Below are 25,771 nucleotides of genomic sequence, written 5' to 3' on the forward strand. Positions count from 1 at the left end.
TAAGGATTAATGATGTTGAGCATTCTTTCATGTGTTTGTTGGCAATCTGTATATCTTCTTTGGAGAAATGTCTATTTAGGTCTTCTGCCCATTTTTGGATTGGGTTGTTTGTATTTTTGATATTGAGCTGAATGAGCTGCTTGTAAACCTTGGAGATTAATCCTTTGTTAGTTGCTTCATTTGCAAATATTTTCTCCCATTCTGAGGGTTGTCTTTTCGTCTTGTTTATGGTTTCCTTTGCTATGCAAAAGCTTTTAAGTTTCATTAGGTCTCATTTGTTTATTTTTGTTTTTATTTCCATTTCTCTAAGAGGTGGGTCAAAAAGGATCTTGCTGTGATGTATGTCATAGAGTGTTCTGCCTATGTTTTCCTCTAAGAGTTTGATAGTGTCTGGCCTTACATTTAGGTCTTTAATCCATTCTGAGTCCATTTTTGTGTATGGTGTTAGGGAGTGTTCTAATTTCATTCCTTTATCTGTAGCTGTCCAGCCTTCCCAGCACCACCCATTGAAGAGGCTGTCTTTTCTCCACTGTATATTCTTGCCTCGTTTATCAAAGATAGGTGTTGGTCCAGTATCTTTCAATCTGCATACAAGGTTCATGAGGATGCTATACATTGGAAATGACTACAAAGGTGAATGTTTTAAAAAATGAATCTAAAAGAGTGCCATACTTCCTAATAAAGCCCTTTTGAAATGTTTAAAGTATATACACATCAAAATTAGAAAATGAACTTGCAATGTCCAGAATGTGAGTCAGAATCTTACCTTGGTTGGTCAGAAAGTCAGAGAGTGAGGAAAACATTTCATGAGCCTCAAGAACTGGGTCATTCGAGAGGCAATAGCCCCTTCACCAATTCTTCTAGAAACTCAACCGTCATGCGCTCAGGGAGCATCTGAGACTTTACCTTCTTTTCCTCTTTCTGCTCTCCTAATGTTGCCAAGTAACTCTTACTGCTTCTTCTATCCCATCCATGGCTTCTGTTTCCTCCCTTCTCCTTGAGTGAATCTCTGCCTTTAAGCCACTCTGTGCTTTGAAACTTTCTCTGTACATTTTACCACCAAACACTCCAAGTCAAAGGAGCTAGTGGATTCCTTACATCATCGTCTAATATGAGTTCTTTCCTGGTAGGTGGAGGTTTCATGACAGGCCTCCTTAATTTAATGCCTATTGGCCACCCTACAGGTCCAGCGCTCAGAATTAAATGGGGCAAAACATGGCAACCTCTTTTACCAACTTTCCCTAGTTAGGTGGCAGACACTTGCCTCAACATACCCTAATGAAAGGCATCATGGCATAAGAGGGCTGTAAGTCGGGAGAATAGGGGGAGCATTCACATTTTTGCTACTAAGTCGTGAAAAAACAGGTTATTGACTGTCTTGGCTGTCTTAATTTGGGTTCTCCAAAAGCAAATTCTGAGACAAGGATGTGGGTACAAATGGTTTATTTGGGAGGTGGTCCCAGGAAGCATAGGTGAGGCTTGGGGAAGTAGAGCAGGGTTGGGAGGACAGCCAGTAGGGGATACATTAATGAACAGCTTACTGTCGGGGGAAACTGGGGCTCCATTCCTCTGAGAGCTGTATAGTGAACAGAATTGTCTCCCTGAGGGGTGGGCAAACTGGAGTCTTACCTCCTGCATCGTTTGGGTGTCTGGAGTTGGGCATTAGCTCCTGGGTGCTTCTGGCCCACCTGGGTCAAGCATGCCCTCAGTCAGTGTCTCAGAAAGCAGCTCATCTCCTGGAACCATTTGCTGCAATCTCACGGGTAGTTCAATGAGATATGGGATGGGGGCATGCCTGGCTGCTGCAAGGCTTAGCTGACCTGGGTTGTTTCTATTCCAGCTACTCTAAGAGATCAATCCTCTCTAAATGTTAGAGTTGGGTGTGGGCTGAGAAGAAGTAAGAGAAAGAAGGGTGGAGTGAATCCAGCCTTGGGACACCCAATACAACAAAAGCATAGGGTTGTTTAGAATGGCTGAAGTTTGGATTCAGTTTGAATGTCCAATAATGGAGGCAATAGTAAAATAACTTGAGGTAGATTGACGTAATGAATCATTCTTCAGCCATCCAAATTATAGAATTATATTCAGTAGCATGTGGGAAAGTTGAAGGAAAAAAAAACAGAAAAAAGTAAACACATCCATTTTCATTTGAATGGGTTTTTGGATCTTTCTGGATGTGAGGAACAAAGAGATGCTAAGGAGAAGTCATCTAGGTCTTTGAAACTCACGTAAAATAAGTAACTCCCGCAAAGGGTCCAGGTGCTTATCTTAGTCTCCAAACATGTCCCTTTCCATCACTTTGGAAAAGAGACTTAAGTTGTGTTCCAACAGGGTGGGTTATGACTGGGTCCTTGAGGACTGTAGCAATCCCTGGATCTTAGCCAGTCTCTCCAAGCACCTGGCTGAAAACAGCCTGAGACCAGAAGTTGAAGCAGCTATGAATCTGGAGACAGATTCTGCCTATTGCCTCAACTTCTCAATAAAATAATTGAAAAGTAGTGGCCAGCTGTTCGGCTCTGACCCTGCTCCAAGTAAGGGTCAAAAAAATCCCTCCTCCCTTCTCCTAAGGGGACAGTCCTCTCAGTAGTAGTTATCAGATCAAATTAAACCAAAGTGTAAATAAAATACTTGTCTTCTCCCTGATTTATAGATGAACATTTTAATAGAATTTCAAGTCAGTTTGTATTTAGAACCATAGCTACTTTTCATGCCTGTGGCCTGGTCTGATTTTTTTTTTTTTAATGATTTCAAGAGAGCCTGCAGTGCAAGGCTCAGCAAGGGAGAGGGAGGCGAGGACAGAAAGGCATCAGAGGATGGAGGTCAAGGAGAGCAGGCCACAGACAACCCAACAAGAGCAGATTTGCCTTTGTTTACATCGCCAAAGGGGAAAAATTAACTTGATGGAAGGGGTAATTAAGCATTTCTTTTTCCATCATTTTCCAGCCCGGCTTCATACCCAACTGTTCTGTTTTGCATTGTGATGATTCTTCGCAGAGTTGCAGAATTAAAGGCGGCCAGTATGTCACTGATGTCACACAGCAACACTTCCCCCACTATTAACCTTTATTTTATAAATAGACAGTAAAAATCTCAGTTCAAGAACTGTCCAACACAGGTAGGCAGCTAATGAGGGAAGAGTGGAAAGGTTTACAGAGAAGTGCTATCTGGAAGGAAGAGATCATTTGAACAAGTCAGCAGATTAGAGTTATAAAGTGTATAAAAGGGATTATCTGCCTTGACACCCTCAGGTCCTAGATGCTGAAACTGAAAGCATGTAAAGTGAAAGGATTTTCCTAGTTATGAAGCTTGTAGGTGTAAACCTAGAATCACACCTCCAACCTAGTGCCCATCCACTTATGATTGATTCTCTTATTTGCTTATATTTTCAAAAACAACCTGCAGAAGAATACCCCCTCCAGTGTTGGAATAAGCTGGTTTACCCAGGTGTACTGTTCAGAATTTGGAATATGTTTTCTTATAGAAACAAAGTTAGTATACGTGATGTTAATTCTCCCAGGCATGTCTCAAAGACACTTAGTACACAGATTCCACAGCTTTGGGAATGATTCTCTGCCTTTTAATGGGGGTTAATGAGAGCACAGTGGAGGCAAGTGACCAACCATAGCTCAGTTCCCACTGCTCAGGGCCATGTCCTATCCTGTGGACCCAGTTCCTTTTCAGGTAAACATAGTTCAGCCTATGTATCCAGCGTCACGGGGACCAAGCACAGTTCTGAGCTTTGCCATCTGAATCCTCTGGGAATGTATTGCAGGATATATTTTTCCTTTATGTATGGAGGCATCACTGCAAAGCTTCAAGGAGACCCTAATCAGCTGTAGAGACTCTAGTTTATTGTGAATTATCACACTGTTCAGCTGGAAGAAAAATTACTTTATTCTAATTGCTTCACACATTAAACCAGCTAAATGAACAGACCAGGATAAATGTTTTGCTTGGTTTAACTATTTTATAAGAATCAAAGGCAATCCAGGTGATTGTGTTTCTGTGCAACTTTTGCATCAAGCTAAGGTGGATGTTGACACGTTACAGAGCAAGAATATTTTACATGTAGGCATTCACACATGGCATTTATTTTGTTCAGACCCATTAGAACTTTTACACCCAAATGACCTCTTGCCACTACTCTGAATAATAGTCAGGGGCTACCTCTCTTACTAGATGGATTTTGTTCACCTCCTGGCTTGAAAATGTCCTCAAAGATAGTTAATCAGACTTCCCTGGTGGAGCAGTGGTTAAGAATCCACCTGCCAGTGCAGGGGACATGGGTTCGAACCCTGGTCCGGGAAGATCCCACATGCCGCGGAGCAGCTAAGCCCGTGCGCCACAACTACTGAGCCTGTGCTCTAGAGCCCGCGAGCCACAACTACCAAAGCCTGTGCACCTAGAGCCTGTGCTCCGCAACAAGAGATGCCACCACAATGAGAAGCACGCGTGCTGCAACTAGAGGAAGCCCGCACAAGCAACGAAGAGCCAGTGCAGCCAAAAATAAAAAATAAATTTATTTTAAAAATGGCAGTGTCACTGGCATTAGAGTATACATTTCTATAGTTATTTTTAACCTTGTTGGGGTCATGGATCCCTACAAGAATATGACAGAAGCTATCTCCTCCCAGAAAAATGAACATATGAATATAAACACACATTTGCATATCATTTCAAAAAGGTTTGTGGACCCCTAGAGTATATTTAGTGGTGCTCTAGGGTTAAGAACTTTTGTTCTAAGGGAACATTTTCAAAAGAGAGAGCATTTATTTTGATTTATAGTCTAGATATGTTTATTAAAAATTCAATAGTATCATCATTTATCATCACAACTTAAATCTATACATGTACTATCCTGTGTAGACGTGTAATTGACCTCATTAAAAATGACCTACTGTTTAGAATTTCTGTCTTTAGAACTTTGGCTTGGCTATTTGATTTAATATTTGCATTTGAAAAAATTCTCGAATAGGACGTTGACCTTAAGTATTTTGAAAGTCAGGATCTACATATAAATTTAATTCAAATTCTCTGCTATTAAAAGAACATTGACAGAATCTCAGAATTAGGTGATAACTCTTTCACGTTTTTTGAACATTACCAAATGATAATTTTTAGAATTAAATACAATGTGAATCCAAGGTGATTCAAGAATTTAGTATATACAACTATAGTTTTCATGGTAGTTTATGGAACTTACACACAAAAAATAGCCTCTTTTAATGACAATACATACTGGATATATTTTCCCTCTTTCTCGTTATGAATAATGACTTTATATACATATATAGTGCAGCTTTCATCCCCTCCCAAGCAGAAAATCTCCAGTCATTTCAAACCCACGACTAAGTGTAATGTAATGGGATCCATGGTTTAAAATATTCAGGATCAAAACCAGTCCTGCTAAAGTTCATGAGACTGGAAATTCACACAGCCCTTTTAATAGAGACACTATAGTGGAAACAATCTTCTGTAACCACCTGGTTATTTCTGCATGCTATCATGAGCTTATACTTTTTATCTTGCTTTATTGCTGTACATACAATAGGTATGTACACTTCTGGAGAAGAGGCTCACATACAAGACAAAGTGAACTTGTGGCTTTGGTGATGGGTCATATTGATGAGAAATCCTTGTCATCACATAAAGGCATATTTCTGTACACACACAATATACTGAAACATCATATTTCTCGGATGTATAGTCTTTTATATATTTTATTTCCAAAGCCAGGACACATTCTTAGAATTTATAGTGTGTTATAGTTCATTTGGTCTCATTTTTTAAATTCTATACAAAATAATAGTGTGAATAACAATTGATATCTTGGAGTCAGTGAAATACATTGTATATATTAGAGCACAAAAGATCAGAAGGTACCATAGCAATGTTACAGCAACTCCTCAAGGAAATTGAAATTAAAGGGTCATTTAACTTACCAAAGACACAGATGTTGGTGACAAACAGGTATAGACTAATGATTAATTTTTTAAGTACTTTCACCCACCTTACATGACCCATTGGACCATAAACTTGTAAACTCAGTGTAAATCACTTTTCAAAAGACATTTCTTAAGTCATATTTGGTACATGAAACATAATGTTTATGTAAGTTAGAAAATATAATGAATTATTGTTAAGTATAAATGAATAAATTTTAACTACATACAAAATCTTGGATAATCTTGAAAGAAATGAGTGTTGTACAAGGTTACATATCAAATGGTACCATTTTCTATAAACAAGTAGAACTAAAATACTTTCAAAAGTAAAATTTAGCCTGGTTCATAGAGTACCTTTTTTCAGTCATTGTTCATTTTCAGTGTTCATGTGGAAAAAAATATTCAAATGATATTTTTTAATCCACATGTTAGATTTAAAATAAAAAGGCATATTTTAATGGGAGCTGATTTAAAACAATTTGACTTGAGTGAGTTAACAGTTGGGAAATGTGTCTCTGCTCAAGTTTTGCTTCCACATTTGGACTTTGAAATTTATTGTCAGTCTCAGAAAGAAATAAGAAACAGTGCGGGTAATTAAACATTTGCCTTGGGGGAATTATTTGCAGTCAATTAAAACCATACACTTTGGGTGTATACTTGCTTCACTGGTTATTAAATTTGAATCTTATGTTAACTACCCAGGTTTCTCACTTGTCCATCAAATGTTGCTTATGGCAAGTTGGAGAAACAAACTTTCTCATAATATTCTAAAACATATTGTTTAAAGCTATCTCCTAGTTTGGGGAGGGAGAGAGAAAAATGGGTAAGGGAAACAAAGCAAGAATGATTTATTTTAGATTCCATCTGATTCAGCTCTGTTAGGGAGTTAAAACACAACTGAGGAATATGAACTCAGTCGAGAACCCATTTGTATAAGACGTGCTGGTCTACCATCCCCAGCTCTCTCCATGGCCACATGCATACAAATTAGCTCATGACTTTTAGATATCTTTGGATTACCCCCCTTTTAACTGCATGAAAAATATCCACTAGATTGTAACCCCTCTGAGAGCAGAGATTTGTTGTTTTGTTTATTGACTCCCCAGTGTCAAGAACTGTGCCTGGCGTAGAGGTGGCCCTTAGTAAATATTTGTGGAATGAAAGATCTATTTTCTTTCTTTCTGCTGACCTACTCACGTGCTCCTTCCAGTGGATTTTGAAGAGCCTCCCTAGAGGTCTCCAACATCCAACAGGGGGCCCCTTGTAGCTTTGCAAGAGTCCATAAATCATTGGAATCCTTTTAGCCACATATTTCCTGTAAAATACATCATACGATAAAAAAAAAATGATGAACTTATGGTGATCCCACATTTAAATGTGCTACACAAGAGAAGGGGTGAAGTTGCACAAAACAGAAGGTTTGTGTTCCCTCTTTGCTATCTTTCTACTGGTATAGCTCCTGAGGAAGATGAACTTAATTACCACTGGATTTCAAAGCTCTGCATCTGCTTTTTTCAAGGACTCAAGGCTCCCATATATGCACAACAACAGTAATGGAAGCATTAAGAACATTAAAATTATATTCCCTTAATCTTCTCTATTTTGCCTTCTTTTCATATCCTTTTGCACAATTCTCCTAAGATTTTCACTGATGCATAAAGCCTGCTTATATTTTCTCCCTCGTTGTGAAAAAGATGTTCTAGCCGAATCTTTACCGTTTTTACCTTGTGAACTTTGTGCAGACATCTTATGCAGTACTTTAAGAAAAGCTTAATTATTGATGAAGATATTTAAGTATTTTAATGGCCTTTTTAAAAAATAACAGATTTTTTTCCCCAAACATAGATCTATTCTTTTAGTGCTGGGGGCTGCTGTATTTCCTGGTTAAAAATGCTGACTAGGGATTTTGCTTGTTTGTGATGACAGATTCTGCAAAGGATGACAATATTACAAAAGGAAATGAAGTAACAGATCATTCTGTGTGTGGCCAAGATCATCCCAATGGTAAGTTGTGAGATTCTTTTTCAGTTGTTGTTGTTGTTTTTTCTGCTTTGGAATATTGCATTTTCTAAAACCCAGATTTTACTTTTTCTGGAAAAATGGAATCTGGAATCTTGAACAACTCAGGAATTAGGGGCACCAGCCCTCCACACAGTCAAAAATCAGTGAACAACTTTATAGTCAGACCTCCGTATCTGTGGTTCCACATCCATGGATTCAACCAACCACAGACTATGTAGTACTATGTAGTACATATTTGTTGAAAAAAACTTACCTATAAGTGAGCTGCACAGTTCAAACCCATGTTGTTCAAGAGTCAACTGTATTTTACTAGAGCTAAATACCAGCTGATTGGTAGCTGCCACATTTAGAAAGGATGTTTGCTCTCCACAATCCTCATTACTCATTAATTTTGTACCTGGCTGGCTTCATTTATTTTTTTTACCTGACTGAACTCTGTAGGCATTGGATTTGCAACTACTGGAAGGAAGATATGATACCAATGAGAATAAATGTGAAACATAGAGACAGTGTATACAGGAGATTAAATCTAGGGCCTCCCTGGTGGCGCAGTGGTTGAGAGTCCGCCTGCCGATGCAGGGGATACGGGTTCGTGCCCCGGTCTGGGAGGATCCCATATGCCGCGGAGCGGCTGGGCCCGTGAGCCATGGCCGCTGGGCCTGCGCATCCGGAGCCTGTGCTCCGCAACGGGGGAGGCCACAACAGTGAGAGGCCCGCATACCACAAAAAAAAAAAAAAAAAAAAGCAAGGTAAATAGTAATTGTTGGATAAATGTAAATGAGTATTGATGGTACAAATTAATAATGATGCCTGTAATAATAATGTACTATGGGAATTAAGAGATGCTTAGAATTAAAACAGGGAACTCTGCTCAATGTTATGTAACAACCTAAATGGGAAAAGAATTTGAAAAAGACTAGATACACGTATATGTATAACTGAATGACTGTGCTGTACACCTGAAACTAACACAACATTGTTAATTAACTATACTACAATATAAACTAAAAAGTTTAAAAAATAAATAAAAATAAAATCTCTGTAAAAAATTAATAAAATATACCATAATAATGGCGTTTATTGGGATGAGGTAAATTAAAGTATGCTAATGTTTTTCCATTGTCATGGAGAATAAAAGCACAAATTCATATTAAAATTTGGTAAGTCTCAGTGATACCTGAGAGTCAGGAAGTGAGGTGAGGCCTGTGGTTGTCCCTGCTGACTGTCTGGAGAGACTTTCTGGGCCACAGTGCACAGCCCAGCAGACTCTCTGAGTTGAGGACACAGAGCTGAGAGTCCTGGAAGGCCAAGCATCTAGTGTTTCCAGGGCAGAGTCCTGGAGAGGAGAGAGCTCCACACAGGGAACGCTCTAGAAACCTACAGAGGGAATCCCTCAAGTCTTCGGCTGAGTATTGATCTGCACATGCATAAGAGGCTGGGTAAAGAACCTTAAAGGACTTGAGGGAATGATACCTGAAGCTTCCATGGGGCTGAGAGGAGTGCCTATTTCCACCAGGCAGACTGGTAAACCTAAAAACTCAAGAGGGCTCAGAAGGGGTTTACCTCAATAGTGGAGCAAAACTAGCAATTCACTAAATGCTGCTCTTGTCCTCCTCAAGCCAGCTTATCAACAAGACTTAAAAGGATCAAACTGTTTCTGAATAACTTAACTGATCTTAGAATGAAACTCAAGAACATTTATAGAAAGAGAAACATACCTCACATCCAACAGAGTAATCAACAAAATTACCGGGCATGAAAAGAAGTATTGGAAGACAAATCTCCATGCAGCTCTCGTGTTCCTGCATGTTTTATGAGCAGAGGCCCTTACTGCCTTTGTTTTGGCCAATCTTTTCAAGGGTGTTTGTACAGGCACACCTTGGAGATATTGTGGGTTCTGTTCCAGACCACTGAAATAAAGCAAATATTGCAATAAAGCAAGTCACATGAATATTTTGGTTTCCCAGTGCATATAAAAGTTATGTTTACAATATACTGTAGTCTATTAAGTGTGCAATAGCATTATGTCTAAAAAAACAATACACATACCTTAATTTAAAAAAGACTTTATTGCTAGAAAATGCTAACTATCATCTGAGTCTCCAGGGAGTCGTGATCTTTCTGCTGGTGGAGGGTCTTCCCTGTATGTTGATGGCTGCTGACTGATCAGGGTGGTGGTTGCTGAAGTTTGGGGCGGCTGCAGCAGTTTCTTAAAATAAGACAACAGTGATGCTTTCCACATCATTGATTCTTCCTTCCATGAATGATTTCTCTGTAGCATACAGTGCTGTTTGATAGCATTTTACCCACAGTAGAACTTCTTTCAAAATTGGAGTCTATCCTCTCAAACCCTGCCACTGCTTTCTTAACTAAGTTTATGTAATGTTGTAAACCCTTTGCTGTCATTTCAACAATCTTCACAGCATTCACCAGAATTAGATTCTGTCTCAAGAAACCACTTTCTTTGCTTTTCCATAAAAAGTAACTCCTCATCTGTGAAGGTTTGATCCTGAAATTGTTGCAATTCAATCACATCTTCAGCCTCCACTTCTAATTCTAGTTCTCTTGCTATTTCTACCACATCTGCAGTTACTTCCTCCACTGAAGTCTTGAACCCCTCAAAGTCATCCATGAGGGTTGGAATCAACTTCTTCCAAATTCCTGTTAATGTTCACATTTTGACCACTTCCCATGAATCATGAATGTCCCTAATGGCTTCTCAAATGGTGAATCCTTTCCAGAAGGTTTTCAGCTTATTTTTCCCAGATCCATCAGAGAACTATCTATGGCAGCTATAGCCTTATGAAATGTATTTCTTAAATAATGGGACTTGAAAGCTAAAATTGCTCCTTGACCCATGGGCTGCAGAATGTATATTTTGTTAGCAGGCATGAAAACAACATTAATTTCATTGTACATCTCCATCAGAGCTCTTGGGTGACCAAATTCATTGTCAATGAGCAGTAATATTTTGAAAGGAATCTTTTTTTCTGAGCAGTAGTTCTCAACAGTGGGCTTGAAATATTCAGTAAAGCATGTTGTAAATAGATGTGCTGTCATCCAGGCTTTGTTGTTCCATTTATAGAGCACAGGCAGAGTAGATTGAACATAATTCTGAAGGGTCCTAGGATTTGGGGTATGGCAAATGAGCATTGGCTTCAACTTAAAGTCACCATCTGCATTAGCCCCTAACAAGAGAGTCAGGCTGTCCTTTGAAGCTTTGAAGCCAGGCATTGACTTCTCCTATCTAGCTATAAAAGTCCTAAATGGCATCTTCTTCCAATAGAAGGCTGTTTCTTCTGCATTGAAAAGCTGTTGTTTAGTGTAGCCACCTTCATTAATAATCTTAGCTAGATCTTCTGGGTAACTTACTGCAGCTTCTACATTAGCACTTGCTGTTTCACCTTGTAATTTTATGTTATGGAGGTGAATTTTTTTTTCTTAAACCTCATGAAGCAACCTCTGCTAGCTTCAAACTTTTCTTCTGCAGCGTCCTCACCTCTCTCAACCTTCATAGAACTGAAGAGAGTTAGGGCCTTGCCCTGGATTAGGCTTTGACATAAGGGAATGTTGTGGCTGGTTTGATCTTCTGTCCAGACCACTGAATCTTTCTCCATATCAGCAACAAGGCTGTTCTGCTTTCTTATTATTCATGTGTTTACTGGAGAATCACTTTTAATTTCCTTCAAGAACTTTTCCCTTGCCTTCATAACTTAGCTAACTGCTTAGTGTGAGAAGCCTAGCTTTCAGCCTGTCTTAGCTTTTGACACGCCTTCCTCACTAAGCTTAATCATTTCTAGTTTCTGATTTAAAGTGAGAGATGTGTGACTCTTCCTTTTACTTGAACCCTCAGAGTCTGTTGTAGGGTTATTAATTGGCCTCCTTGACAAGACACAGGACCGTATGACCTATAGGAGAAGAGATATCAATGAATAGAAATCAATCCAGAAACAGCACAGATGGGGTAATAATATGAAAGGGCATGTTAAAAATTATTAATTGCATTCCACATCTTCAAGAAGCTAAAAGAAGGATCACCATGTTCATTAGAAACATGGAAGATATAAAAAGACCCAAATTGAATTTCTAAAGATTCAATTCACTCTGTTGAGTGTCTGAGATGAAAATTATACTTGATGGGAATAATGGCCTATTAGACAGTGCAGAAGAAAAGATTAGTGAATTTGAAGATGTAGCTAGAGAAATGATCCAAATTCAAACACAGAGAGAATAAATGACTGAAGGAAATGAAAAGAGCATCAGTGAGCCATGGAACAACTTCAAGAGTGATTCCAAATACAATAATCATGCAGTGGAATCTCTCAAGGAAGGCATGGGAAAGGGAGACAGAAAAAAATATTTGAAGTAATAGTTGCTGAAATTTTTCAGAAACTTTATGAGAACTATGAACTCACATATACAAGAAGTTCTAGGACCCCAAAGCACAAGAAACATAAAGAAAATTATACTTAAGCAAATCACAACCAACTTGCTCAACACCAGTGATAAACAGAAAAATCTCAAAAACAATCAGATGAAAAAGACAAGTTACATACAGAGAAACAACTATAAGGATGAAGCAGACATCTCATCAGAAATTACAAACTACAATTACAGGCAAAAGCATGGATGAATCTCACAAGCTTTATATTAAACTAAAGAATGTACAAAAGCATGTATATTGTACAAGTTCATCTATGTCAACTTTGAAAAGCAGGAAAAATAACTAATATTTAGAAAGATGTGCTTAAGCAGTAAAAATGGTAAAGAGAATGTAGGTAATGATTACTATGACAGTCAGGGTGTTGATTGAACTTGCGTGACTGGGGAGGAGATACTGACTGAGCTGTGAGCTGAGCTTCTGGGCTGGATGGTTATCATAAGAATGTATAGTTTTTCTACCTGCTTTTGGTTATTTAATTGAGCTCTGCATATCATTTGTGTACTTTCCTGTACGTATGTCATATTTTGATACAAGAGTTAAAAGAGGAAGAAAGAAAGGGAGGAAATACGGAAGGAAATAAGGGAGAGAGTAAAGAAAGGAAATTTCAGTAGCGGAGTTTATAAAACAAAGACTCTAGTGGGGAGCAGGGAGGGTTGCAGCCAATGCTGACTTCGATAAAGATAATAAAAAACTAAAAATCCTGCTGTGCCATGGGTTCTGACAATATAAGTTCGGTTTAAGAATAAGTTTGAGGGACTTCCTTGGTGGTGCAGTGGTTAAGAATCTGCCTGCCAATGCAGGAGACACTGGTTTGAGCCCTGGTCTGGGAAGATCCCACATACCGTGGAGCAACTAAGCCTGTGCGCCACAACTACTGCGCCTGTGCTCTAGAGCCCACAAGCCACAACTACTGAAGCCCACGTGCCACAACTGGTGAAGCCCATGCGCATAGAGCCTGTGCTCCACAACAGGAAAAGCCACCACAATGAGAAGCCCGCGCACTGCAATGAAGATTAGCCCCTGCTCGCCGCAACTAGAGAAAGCCCGTGTGCAGCGATGAAGACCCAATGCAGCCAAAAATTTAAAAATAAATAAATTTATAAAAGAAGAAAGAGGGCTTCCCTGGTGGCGCAGTGGTTGGGAGTCCGCCTGCTGATGCACGGGACACGGGTTCGTGCCCCGGTCTGGGAGGATCCCACATGCTGCGGAGTGGCTGGGCCTGTGAGCCATGGCCACTGAGCCTGCGTGTCCGGAGCCTGTGCTCTGCAGCGGGAGAGGCCACAACAGTGAGAGGCCCACGTACCACAAAAAAAAAAAAAAAAAAGAAGAAGAAAGAATAACTTTGAAACATTTTATGATAATTACAAATAGAATTAAATCACAAAGTGAAATGAATAAATCTTATTTTCTAATTTTCCCTGAAGATCATACCAAACATGAAGGTACATTCAGTAATGCAAATAAAAATAATAAATAAGTAGCAGTATAACAGAAACACAATATATCAAAGAAGATGACAGAAACACAGGCAAATAATTACAACAGTAAATGTAATTAGGTTACTTTACTGAGTGTAAAAACCACTCAGATGGAATTAATTTCAATAAAATAGTAAAGCTTTAAAAATGCAAAGTTAGAAAAAAAGTATATTTGGGAAATGAGCATCAAAAGAAAACATGGAAAACTACGTTAGAATCTCTCCAGTTAGAATTCTAGCAAAAAATCTCAAGTGAGAAAGAGTTGGTCATTTTATATCAATAAAAATTTAAATCTCTGATTAAATATAACAATGATGGGTTTTTATGTGTCAGATGATATAGAAAGATACAATATGAATAAAATCCAATTGGGAATGAGATGGGGAATTCACAGGTATGATATTATCAGTCAATGCCAATAAATATACTAAAAATGACATTGAATCTTTGAAAAATGTGATTAACAGTGTAGTCCTACTGGAGGGATGGACAGGCTGATCAATGAAACAGAACAAAGAATTTGGAAATAGACTCCAGCAGATCTGAGATTTCAGTACATATTCAGGCTGACATTTTAAAGACAGATGACTCAGTAAATGTCATTAAGGCAACTACTTGGCCATTTGGAAAAATAAACTGAATCCCAGTCTCATTCCTTATGCCAATTTAAATTCCAAAAGGAACAAAGATGAAATGTAAAACTGAAACTATAAAAATACTAAACTGAAAGAACCAAAGGGTGTATATTTTTTTTTATTTTGAAATAAGGGCTGCTTTTTGAAATGCGAATATATACAAACAGGCACATGGTTGTATGCTTATGTATTATAAAATACATGCACATACATATATATCTGCACTATGTGCGTTCATATGTCCATATATGTCATAAAAGAGGAAAGTGGCTAAATCTGAATATATAAATTTTGACATGATAAATAAAGGTTGTAATCAAATTCTAAAGAAAAACTGTTAGGAAAAGTATTCTCAGCCTAAATGACAAAGAATTAATTTTCTTATTACAAAAATAAAGACTTCATAAATCAATAAGAAAAAAAAAAACCCAAGATGAAAATGGGCAAAGGACTCACAATTCGCAAAAGACGGAATACAGTCATTATAAACATGAAGAGATGACCTATCTCTTCATTCCTTGAAGAGATGCAAATAAAACATGATTTCAGTGTCTTCTCCTTTTGAATATCAGATGTTTAATAAGTAGGATTGAAAATACACAGAATTGGTATGAAGAGGGTATCCAAACATGCTCACATACCATTGGTGGGTGACTAAAGGGCATAACCTCCTCATTAGCAATTTTGACAAAATGTAATAAAAGGGTAAAATGTTTACACTTTGATCCAAAAATTATGCTTTAAGAATTTATCTTAAAGTAACACCTACCAAAAGTAGAGAGGTATGTATTCACCAATATGTTCATTGCAGTACTGTGTTTGTTGGCAAAATTTTTTTTAAAAAGGGAACATCCAAAAATATGCCCATAACATGGAATATAATGCATCTTATAAGCTTTCTGAAGAAATTGTAATGACAGTGTAAGCTGCTTATAAAAATGTAAACTTGAAAAGCAAGAATCAAAGTGTAAATTCATTTCAATGCCAGGATACATTTATATATTTCTGTATATTGTGTATGTATGTGCGTATATAAGTGTGTGTGTATAGTTACATATTTTTTATATTCAGACATACACAAAGGCACACACTTATATACAGATAAATATATTTGTATATATATATACATGTGCGCATATGTACATACACACGTACAAAAGAATGATAGTTTACAGTATTAACAGTGGCAATCCCTTAGTTGTAAAGTTATTCATAATTCTCAATATTTGTAAGTATTTTTAAGTGTTTCTATAAGAAAACTGACTTTCTTTTGTAACTACAAAAAAGAATAATCATAGAAATAATTTACATTAGGAAAGTAAATTTTATTGGCCCTAGGAGAACTCTAAGGATAGCTTAGAAGATAAGCAAATTCACACTAACCTAGGTTCAACTTTACTCTTAATCTGGGGTATTTTTAGACAAGCAGAATTTTGAATAATAGCAGCAATCAAGTTGCAAGCTTAACAAAAAGACATAATTTCTATTATCTTTAAGAGAAGCATCAAAGAAACAAAGTCTTTGTTCTTAAGAGGATCTGAGCATCTAATAACCTATAAACAACAAAACTATATTGTTGTTGCTATTGTTCAAAAACAGTCCATTTATGAAGTGAGTTTAAGTTTATCCTCCTCTAGAAATGTTTAATTCCAGACTGATGTTCCCAGACCGATTTTTATGCAAATTAATTAAAGCATTAGCTTGAGCCAAACTTAATTACCAGGCCTCCAAGAAACAATCATGTGATCTGTTTCTAAAGAAAAGTGAATGGATTTTTGGATTAAATATTCTAATGGTCCCCTCCCATTAGTATGGATGATTGAGTTCACTGTGTAAAAAATATACATATAAACTGTGGGATCCTTTATGTTCTTTTGTATCTTCTGCCAGGCAGGATTAGGGCAAAGGACAGTGGGTGGAATTCAACCAGACTGAATGTAGAGAAGCAAACATAAAGCGTGCCCCCATGGGGTCAATAAAGCAGGATGGAATGTGGTATTTCTGAGAGGCTGAAGAGAAAGGCAGATGGGCTGAGTCATCATTAACACACAGCAGGCCTGGGTGCAGGGCCCGGTGCTCACACATACCTCCTCCATACAATATGCCAAATCCTGGCGTGGCTCAGGCATGAGCACGTATGAGCATTCTTGGATTTCAAAGCTGAGAACCTCATTGCTTTCCCCATTTTTCACTAACTTAATTTCAGAAAAATGAGGAAAAAAATATGCATTTTCGTTTCAAGAGAAGATTGCCAAAATATGTAAAGCACACAGGTGAAAACAGATGAAGAGTGAGGCAAGTGAAAAGGGCAGGGGAGAGGAATATTTCAAAAGAGCTTTGCAGTGGCCTCTTAGCCTCAAAGTGAAGAGCCAGACCTTACTGGTAGGCAAGAAAATCCCTAGTATTCATCAAAGCCTTAGGCTACCACCCCATGTGGTCCAACCCAATCTGCGGTGCCCCGGGCCCTGGTGAATTGCAATCTTTCTATTCCTGATGGAATTCCTCTGAAAATGTATCCAATGGAGCACTGGGACTGGAGACATACTGAAGTAAAGTGGCTGCTTCTACTCTCCGAATGCCCTGGTCTTCCCCGTCACTGTACAAAGCCAGATCACAGATAATGAGTTAAGGTGCCAGCAATGACTGGGAGGTGGTGTGATGGTCAGTTCCCCATCAACAGTGATAGAGAATGAGGCTCCCTCAAAACAGTGAAGGTTGCCTCCACATCATCCTCCCAATAAACAAATGTCAGGGATGACTAGAAACTTTACCAGGAGACATATCCTTATATAATGCTAAAGATAGAGGGAATCTAAGATAGTATCTCGTTTCTTGGCCTTTTTTTCTAAAGATAATAAAACTGAAGCCCAAAGACGTTGTGATTTGCCTAAAACATTCAATTCTTCTTCCAAGGTTCTTTGCAATAAATATAGTATATGAAGCGTCTAGTAGCCTTAGTGCTTTGTTGCTAAAGGTACAATAGGAAGCAAGTTACAGACCCTAATTACTATTTAGAGACATTGATGAATACTATAACAGAGGGCCAATTAAATGGACATTTTTGGATCACTCCTTATTAGTAGGTGCTAGGAAGAGAAATGAATAAAACAGTATTTATCTTCACAGTGCTCATACCCTGATAAGGGAAACAAACACAGATACAGCTATATTACAGTGTGATGAGGAGAATAATAAATAGGTGAATAGGCAAAGGGACTCAATATGCAAAGATGTGATCACTCTATATGGTACCCAGAGGTGAAAAGGATGGAAATGGGTTTTGGGGGGAAGATTTTGCATGGCTTTCTGATCCATATAAAGACTTTTGTGACAAGTAGTATCACAACATAGTCTAAAGAATAAAGGGCACAAATGGAATTCTCATACATTTCTGGTGGCACTATAAAATGGAACAAACTCTTCAGAACACTGTTTTTTCAGGAACTAGTAAAGCTAAACGTGTGTTGCCTGTTACTTAAAAGTTTCACTCCTGTGTTTATACCCAAGTGATATGAGTACATATGTCCATCAAAAGACATGTACAAGAATGTTTTTAGCAATGTTATTCATTTAGCCCCAAACTGAAACATATTCCTACAATGGAAGAATATACGTCAGTGAGAAAGAATGGACAATTGATGCATGAGGTGACTAGGATTAATCTTACAGAAGACAAGTATAAAAAAGTAAGATACAAAAGAGCACACACTGTATATTCTGTTTATATGGGCTGGGTACGTACGCTTGTCTCACAGGAGCCAGTGCAGGTCACATGGTCACAGGCAGGGAATGAGGATCCTCTTACAGAAGTAGAGACAACTTGGAACAATGATACATCTCCCCCAGGGACAGACCCAGACAAAGAGCCCAAACATGTCTGCTTCACCTTCGCGCCTGTAACCTCTGGCTCTGGAATTTTTTTTTTTAATTCAACAGTTAAATATCCTTAGCATAAAATCTTTCATTAAAATGATGCAAAGTGGACAGATTTCAATTTCTTCTCTTAGCACTTAAATGTTCTAGAGGCCACAGGGGAGAGGAGGAGAACCCAGCAGGTGCAAAAGTAAAACTATTCCTAGATAATCAGCCTTGGAGTAATCAAGAGCTAGCTAAATTCTCTCCTGACTTTTGCTATATTTAGTAGGTGTTTTATGAGAATGGTTGAGCTGTTAGGTGACCCCCATCCCTGTGTGCTCACATTACTGAAGTTTTATTATGCTCTCTTGATAGAAGAATGAAAGTACAAGCAGTGTTTTAATTTTCTAGGAATCCTCAAGATGGGAAATATCTATATAACAAAGGGAAATTGGATGTAACCCCTGCAACCCAGAAATGATTTAAAATTTCAAAACAGCCAGGTTGTATCCATTGATGTTCAGTATATTTATAAGCTAAATATTAATTATACTAGTCAGTTCAAAGAAGAGTTTTTTGCCTACATTATCTGGATATTTCTCATAAAATAATTGATATAATTTTGATGATTTGCAAAATGACATCTTCACCCTCCACTTTGGTTCAAAAACTGTTGTCTACCTCTCCAGGCATGATCAAAGCATGGTTTCTGAAATGTTTGCCTTTTTAAACCAGGAATAAAGCTATGGTCATGCATATCACATTTATTTTTCAATCACTGTTCTTAACAGGACAAAAGAATGATTCAGTGAAGAATGAAATAACGATTGAGGTAGAGTCCCAGAGCTCATCTATGGAAACAGAAGGTATTGAAACCAGAATATATTGTTATCTGAGAATGACGTGAAACTGTGGATCATGACTTCTGTATATACTGGTGTGTATGAGTGGGGTGCGTGTATGCTTTCAGCAGTGATTACTAGACAATGGCGGTAGTGTTCTGCTTTGTATGCCTGTTGAAACTTGGAGGGGAAAAAAGAACTTTGTGCTTTAGTCACTGTTTTCTCAATGATTCCAACTAAAACATCCCTGAGTATCCTTCTGTCTCATTCTATTTAGAGCTTTCCTCGAACCAAGAAGGTACCATGATCGTGGAGCAGCAAGCAGTGATTCCATTAACAGCTGACCAGGAAGAAAAAGAAGGTGAAAAAGGTAGGACTGCTCTTATTAACCCATCAAGAATAGAGAGTTTCTTTGGATTCCTGCCTAGAATTCAACCATCAGAGTTATCCTCATGAAATTGCAGTCTGTCAAGGGGCAAAATGAACATTTCTTTCATTCTAAATCTACTTTTGAAGTAGAATAAGATCCAGAAGTAGCAAAAGAAGATACTTGTAACAGTTTTTCATCTTTTCAAAGAATATGAGGATGTTTTTATTATTCATTTAGATTCTATTTTTAAAAATCACAGTTTTGAGAAAGCTCTAAGAAATAGAAATTATGGACTAGATGGATAAAAGTCCTAGAAAATCTGAAATGGCTTTAAAACAAATAGATTAACCATTTTGTATTGATTTCATTCTGTCATCCTTCATACAGTAGTGACGAAGGAAGCAATTTGTATAAAATAAGCACATTATATGAACCTTCTAAATTATAAGTTTGTCCACTAATATTAGGGTACAATTATATTGAATACTGTTTAAAAAAATAAGTGAGCATTATAATGATTTCAGAGGACATAAGAAGAATGAACACTTGGTAAATTTTAAAGCAGCATTTGGGGCAAGAAGTCCATATATTAGAGTAAAGGTAGACATTTTAAAAAGTCTTTAAAAAATTATCAAAGAAATTTATTATTTATTAAAGAACTTAAAGAATTTCATTTTCCAATATAAAGCAATCTCTTAAAAGGAGCTAAAATGGGAAATAAAAAAGGAAATAATTTATCTCTTCTGCTGTATCATAAATCATACTGGTCTTAAATAAAAATGTGTTTGCAAGGTAGTTACAGAGTAATAACTTCACAGGCCTTGTTCACAGAACACAGTGATCAATTTTGTTTTCAAATGAAAACACAGACATGACCTCAATTGTAAAATCAGGTCAATAGTAAGTACAGCTTCCAAATTATGAACTCTTTTTGGCAGCTGCGTTGACACAGTTTAATTACTAAGTCATGTTAGTGATTTTGACATCCTTTTTTAATTTCTACTGCATTTAGAGCACAATATTCTTCTATATCTACGCCTCTTATGACCTTTTCTCTAATTGCAAATCCTAGTTCAGCTTCATGACACCATGTTCCTGGCAAGTCAAGTAAATGGTATATTTGGAGAATTTTATGTCTGAGGATGATAATAGAAAATTGATACAACCCTTACTTGAAATATAGATACATGGCCTTGCTCCTTTGTTACTGAACACCAGTTCATATTCCCCTCTCACAGTGAAGCCAAACAAACTGAAACATCAGAGTTTTGAGCAGAGAAAGGTTTATCAAGGGCCGTGAATGGGTGGCTCTTGTTCAAAACATTCCAAACTCCCTGAAGGGTTTCAGCAAAGCACTTTTAAAGGCCAGAGAGGGAGGGGCGTCCAAGGGTCTGTGATCAGCTGCTGCACAATTCTCTGATTGGATGATGGTGAGGTAACAAGGCGGTGTCTCAGGAGTTAACATTATCAATCCTTAGGCTCCAGAAGGTCTGGGGGCTACACGCTCATGATCAGCAAGTAGTTAATTTCTTCCCTTTGGTGGTGGTTTTTAGCATCTGAAAAATTCAGGAAATATACATGGGATAGTCTTATCTGGGTACTTCAGAGACGAGCTACAGAGGAGGATATGGGGAGGGGTCTGTTCCAGGAAGGCCCCTTAGGGTCCTGCTTGGTTATACATTCAGTTGTACTTGAAAAATATAAAATAGAGAATATTGTGTCTGCCTGCTTAATTTCTCTATAGCAGAAATTATTTACTTTGTACGTTGTGCCTCAGGACATGCAGATGAGGAACATCAAACAACTGGTACATTGTCCTCTTTTTAACTTGGCCTACAAGGGAAAACTCTTGTGTTCAGCACACATTGACTTGTCATCCTTCTCCCAGTGGCTTCTCCAGCATGTAGGACTCCTCTAGTTACTGAAGAGTTCAATTCTTCCTCGTAGGGATGCCAATCCTCTTCTGCAAATGGAGGAACGGCATGTGGGAAAGAAGTAAGATCAAATTCCGCTACTTGCTTGTAGCAACTTTTTTTAAAATTAATTAATTTATTTATTTGTTTTATTGGCTGCGTTGGGTCTTCATTACTGCGAGCAGGCCCTCTCTAGCTGCAGCCAGCGAGGGCTACTCTTCGTTGCGGTGAGCTGGCTTCTCATTGTGGTGGCTTCTCCCGCTGCGGGGCACGGGCTCCAAGCGCGTGGGCTTCAGTAGTTGTGGCTGGTGGGCTCCAGAGCACAGGCCCAGCAGCTGAGGTACATGGGCTCAGTTGCTCCGTGGTATGTGGGCTCCTCCTGGACCAGGGCTTGAACCCGTGTGCCCCGCACTAGCAGGAGGACTCCTAACCACTGCACCACCAGGGAAGCCTCTTGCTTGTAGCAACTTTGAAGTTGAATTTCTTTGTTTAAAATTTGACTTTTCACTGTCGGAGAGTAATAATGCTTATGGGCTTGAATTAACTGAGTTTTCCCTTCTTTACCAGAGATAATTAACTTGGCCCTGCCTTGAATATTTCTGTTTAAATTCGAAATAACTTAAAATTAACCATCTTTATCATCTTATTCATTGCTTCAAAGTAAGAGTTAAAAGCTATTCTCTTACATATAAAGAAAGTAACCAAATGAAAAGGGAGCAATGTAGATTTGGGGTGCACTGCAGCAGCCCTGCCCCCCACTGACAAGCTGGGTGGCCTGGGGGAAAGATTATTTAATCTTTAATGAAAGATTGAAAGATTATTGAAGAGATTATTTAATCTTTCAATGCCTCAGTTTCCTCATCTGTAAGAGGGTGATGACAGATATGCTTGTGATGAAACTTTAATGAGTAAAGTGATGTAAAGCAATTCCAACAATACCTGACACATAGAAAGCACACCTTAAGTGTTTAGTACTTATCATAATTGGATAAATTGAAGACAAAATCAAGAGAATCCACATGTGGAGTTCCCCAAGTCCATTCCTAACTATTTTGAAGCCATAAAAATTTCATATAGTCTACATTATCCTTCAGCAGCAAATTGTTCTGCCCATTTTGTTTTCAGTACCATCTCCTGCAGGCTGTTTCAAAATGTATATTTAATACAGAAAAATAGAACAATTAATGAAAGGTGAGGTGGGAGACATTTCTGTATATTCAGAAAAAAAGTTTTTTTTTTTTTTTTGGTTAAGATCTCCATCTTCTGTTTGAGAAATGCTGATTCAACCATAATTTTTATTTTTAAAAGAAGATGCCATTGATTTATTGGTAGATCCACAGAATAAAAGTAGTAAATAAATTCAAAGTCATAGAATGTTCTTTTGCTTTCTTTTGTTTCCTATAGTTACTGAAGAGTCTTGTTTGAAAATATTTTGAGAACATAGCTCCAGGGTTTGTGTATATTCACAGTGTCTCTTAATGGAAATTTGCATATACACATTAAGAGCTACTCTTATCTGAAAAAAAAAAATGCCAAATGACTACTCTGTTAAATTTGTAGGGATATTCTTTACAGCCTTAGAAATATTGGTTCTCTTTTGAGAGTCTTTCTAAGGGGACAGAAGGTGGTTCCTTTCAAAAAATTCCAGACCAGGAAAAATGTATAACCTTTTTGTCTCATTTCACAGCATTCTATATAAGATTAGAAAATGTAGATAATCTTTAGGATATGTCTTCAATGGCTCCCAGGTGTATGGGCACAGATGTTGTAACATTAAGTTTTGAAGTTAGCTCTACCAAAATATGGGTTTTGAAGAGAAGAGAAAATATTCAGCAGAAGTTCATGCTGATAAAATTACACAATAGCACAATGGACATTTCCCTAGGAGACGTGAAATACAAAATTTTCAACAGGCATAAAGTGCACATAGGGCAGCTTTTCTCATATAGCCACATTGCCTCTTCCTAAATGAGTCCGGTTTTATGCCTTCCCAGCAGGATCTGCAGCACATATGAAACCCAGTAAAATAACATTATTTAGGTTAATAACCAAATGGGAAAGTAATCTTATAGGTGATCTCCTCTAAAAAGATCTCATGTTTTAGCATAAAATATGACTTTAGCCAGCATTAAAATGTTTTTTCTGAAGATTTCTGTTTCTAGTGGAATTTAGAAATAGTTCATATAAAATCTTAACTAGATCAACATTGTATCATTATATCACATAATTTTAACTTATGTTTCTTAGAAATATATTGGACTTTCCAAGTATTATACGGAATGCATGCATTCCAATTATTTTTCTTGGATCCAGCAATAAGTATAATATGGAATAAAAATCCTTTATCTTGGACTGATCAAAATGTTGATGGAGATTTAAAGTATATTATGGTATAAGGTCTTCTTGGAAAAAGATTGATATTGACAAGCGTGCAAGTAGGAAGTGAAGTGTAAATCGGCAACAAGTATAAATTATCACGTCCTTTGGCTCATGTTTTGGCCTCTGACGAGCAAGACCATGAGACTAAGTGTGCAGAGAACCATGGCTTCTTGCTCTGGCTATGTGGTTTCTGGCAATTCTTTACCTTTTATAAATCCCAGTTTCTGGGTTAGTAAAGTGAGGGGCATGAACTCAATAATGCAGGGATGAGATTGTCCAATTTTATAAACTTTCTTGGAAGGCCAGCTCTGAAGAACCACATTCTTGATGAAACAAGGGGTGATGAGATGGGAGCCAGTGGTCATCAATACACTGAGAAAGCTGAAACTGTAGGTTTTACTCAGTTTTATTCATTGTATCCTATTGATAAAAATGCAGAGGGACTCTAGACCAGACAAAAAGATCAGCCAGACTGACTTCTTTTATTTCAGGACTTAACCAATAATTGGACAGCTAATGATTCCCGGAAGATACTTTAAATGGGTTTAACGTGCCCTTTAGCTCAAATTAGGTTGACCCACAAACTCTGCTCAGAACCAGGCTAGATTTACATCACCCGTCTTTTATAGTCCACATGAGAAATTTCTTTTCTTGTAGTTCCTCTGGTCACTGTTTCATCTTTCAATGAACACAGAGTGAACCACTTTCTCTTCTGCTGCTACTAATCAAATCCCTTAGGGTTTTATTTTGTCTTCAAGACACCACTACACAGCCCTTGGTGTTTTCCATTATTGATGGGATTCTTACATCACTGACACAGTCCTTTCCCCTCTACTTGAAAATCAGCCTCCACACCAGCAATGCAGCAACAACACAAACACACATTCAGGCTTTCATACTCCAGTCTGTGTGCTTTGTGATGGAGAATCATGATTCAGGCACATTTTTGATTCATGCAAAATATTATATGAACTTTCATCTTGATTAATTAACTTACTGGAACTTTATATATTCTGAAATCTTATCTTGTATATCATATATTGTATGTGGTATAATAATAATACAGTGTTCATCTAGTTAAGATTTTATAGGAAATATTTCTGAATTCCACTAGAAATAAAAATCTTCAGAAAAAAACATTTTAATGCTGGCTAAAGTCATATTTTATGCTAAAACATGAGATCTTTTTAGAGGAGATCACCTATAAGACTACTTTCCTATTTGGTTATTAACCTAAATGACGTTATTCTACTGGATTTCATATGTGTTTATCTTATTTTGTATCTTGTCTTTCCAAATGAAGTCAACTTTAGTAATCCTGCATAATTCACATTGGCAGCACTATAATTTAGGTTTTTTAGGGCAGCTTCATTTTCAAATGATTTCTTCTGTTATCAGTCTTTTTTCCTAATCATATTTTGTAGCTGGAATTTGTCAACCAAAATTTTATTTTAGAATATAAGATAAATTAATAATGCTGCTGGTACCTGTTCAGCTTTTGTGAATATTTTTAAGTGTTTAATGAAATTCCTTGTATTTGTTAAATACACTCAATATAAAAACTATGGAAAAAAAACTATGAAGTTTTAAGCTAAATTATTTGTCTTCTGCATATCTCTGTGTATGCAATATATACATATAAAACCAGTTCATTCAAATTCCACTGTATAAGAAGTAAAGATAGAATGTTTCATTCACATTTAGCATTTTTTAAAATTTATTTTTAAAGTACGAATTTTCTTCAGGTTTCTCTCTCAAATAAAAGTGTAACTGGCCTATAATTTTTAAGTTAAAAAACAGAAAAATAAAAAGCATATTCACTGCAACAATAATAATTTTGGTTCCCATAATGTAACATTGTGTAAATTTAGATTAAACATGTGTAAAC

The 25,771-nt window shown here is 37.4% G+C and overlaps 1 protein-coding gene across 3 annotated transcripts in view; it reads left to right on the forward strand.

Annotated features, from left to right (window-relative positions):
• MACROD2 (mono-ADP ribosylhydrolase 2) overlaps positions 1–25,771 on the forward strand; it is a 1,980,208-nt gene that overhangs the window by 1,879,923 nt on the left and 74,514 nt on the right. For all 3 annotated transcript variants that reach the window (XM_082645906.1, XM_082645907.1, XM_082645908.1), the window contains 3 exons: positions 7,872–7,949; positions 19,171–19,245; positions 19,499–19,591. In XM_082645906.1, coding sequence (XP_082502032.1) covers positions 7,872–7,949; positions 19,171–19,245; positions 19,499–19,591 — 246 coding nt within the window. The remainder of the gene's footprint in view (positions 1–7,871; positions 7,950–19,170; positions 19,246–19,498; positions 19,592–25,771) is intronic.

This window comes from Mesoplodon mirus (genome assembly GCF_964341445.2).
Source record: "Mesoplodon mirus genome assembly, chromosome: 15".
In the NCBI taxonomy this organism is placed as follows: domain Eukaryota; kingdom Metazoa; phylum Chordata; class Mammalia; order Artiodactyla; family Ziphiidae; genus Mesoplodon; species Mesoplodon mirus.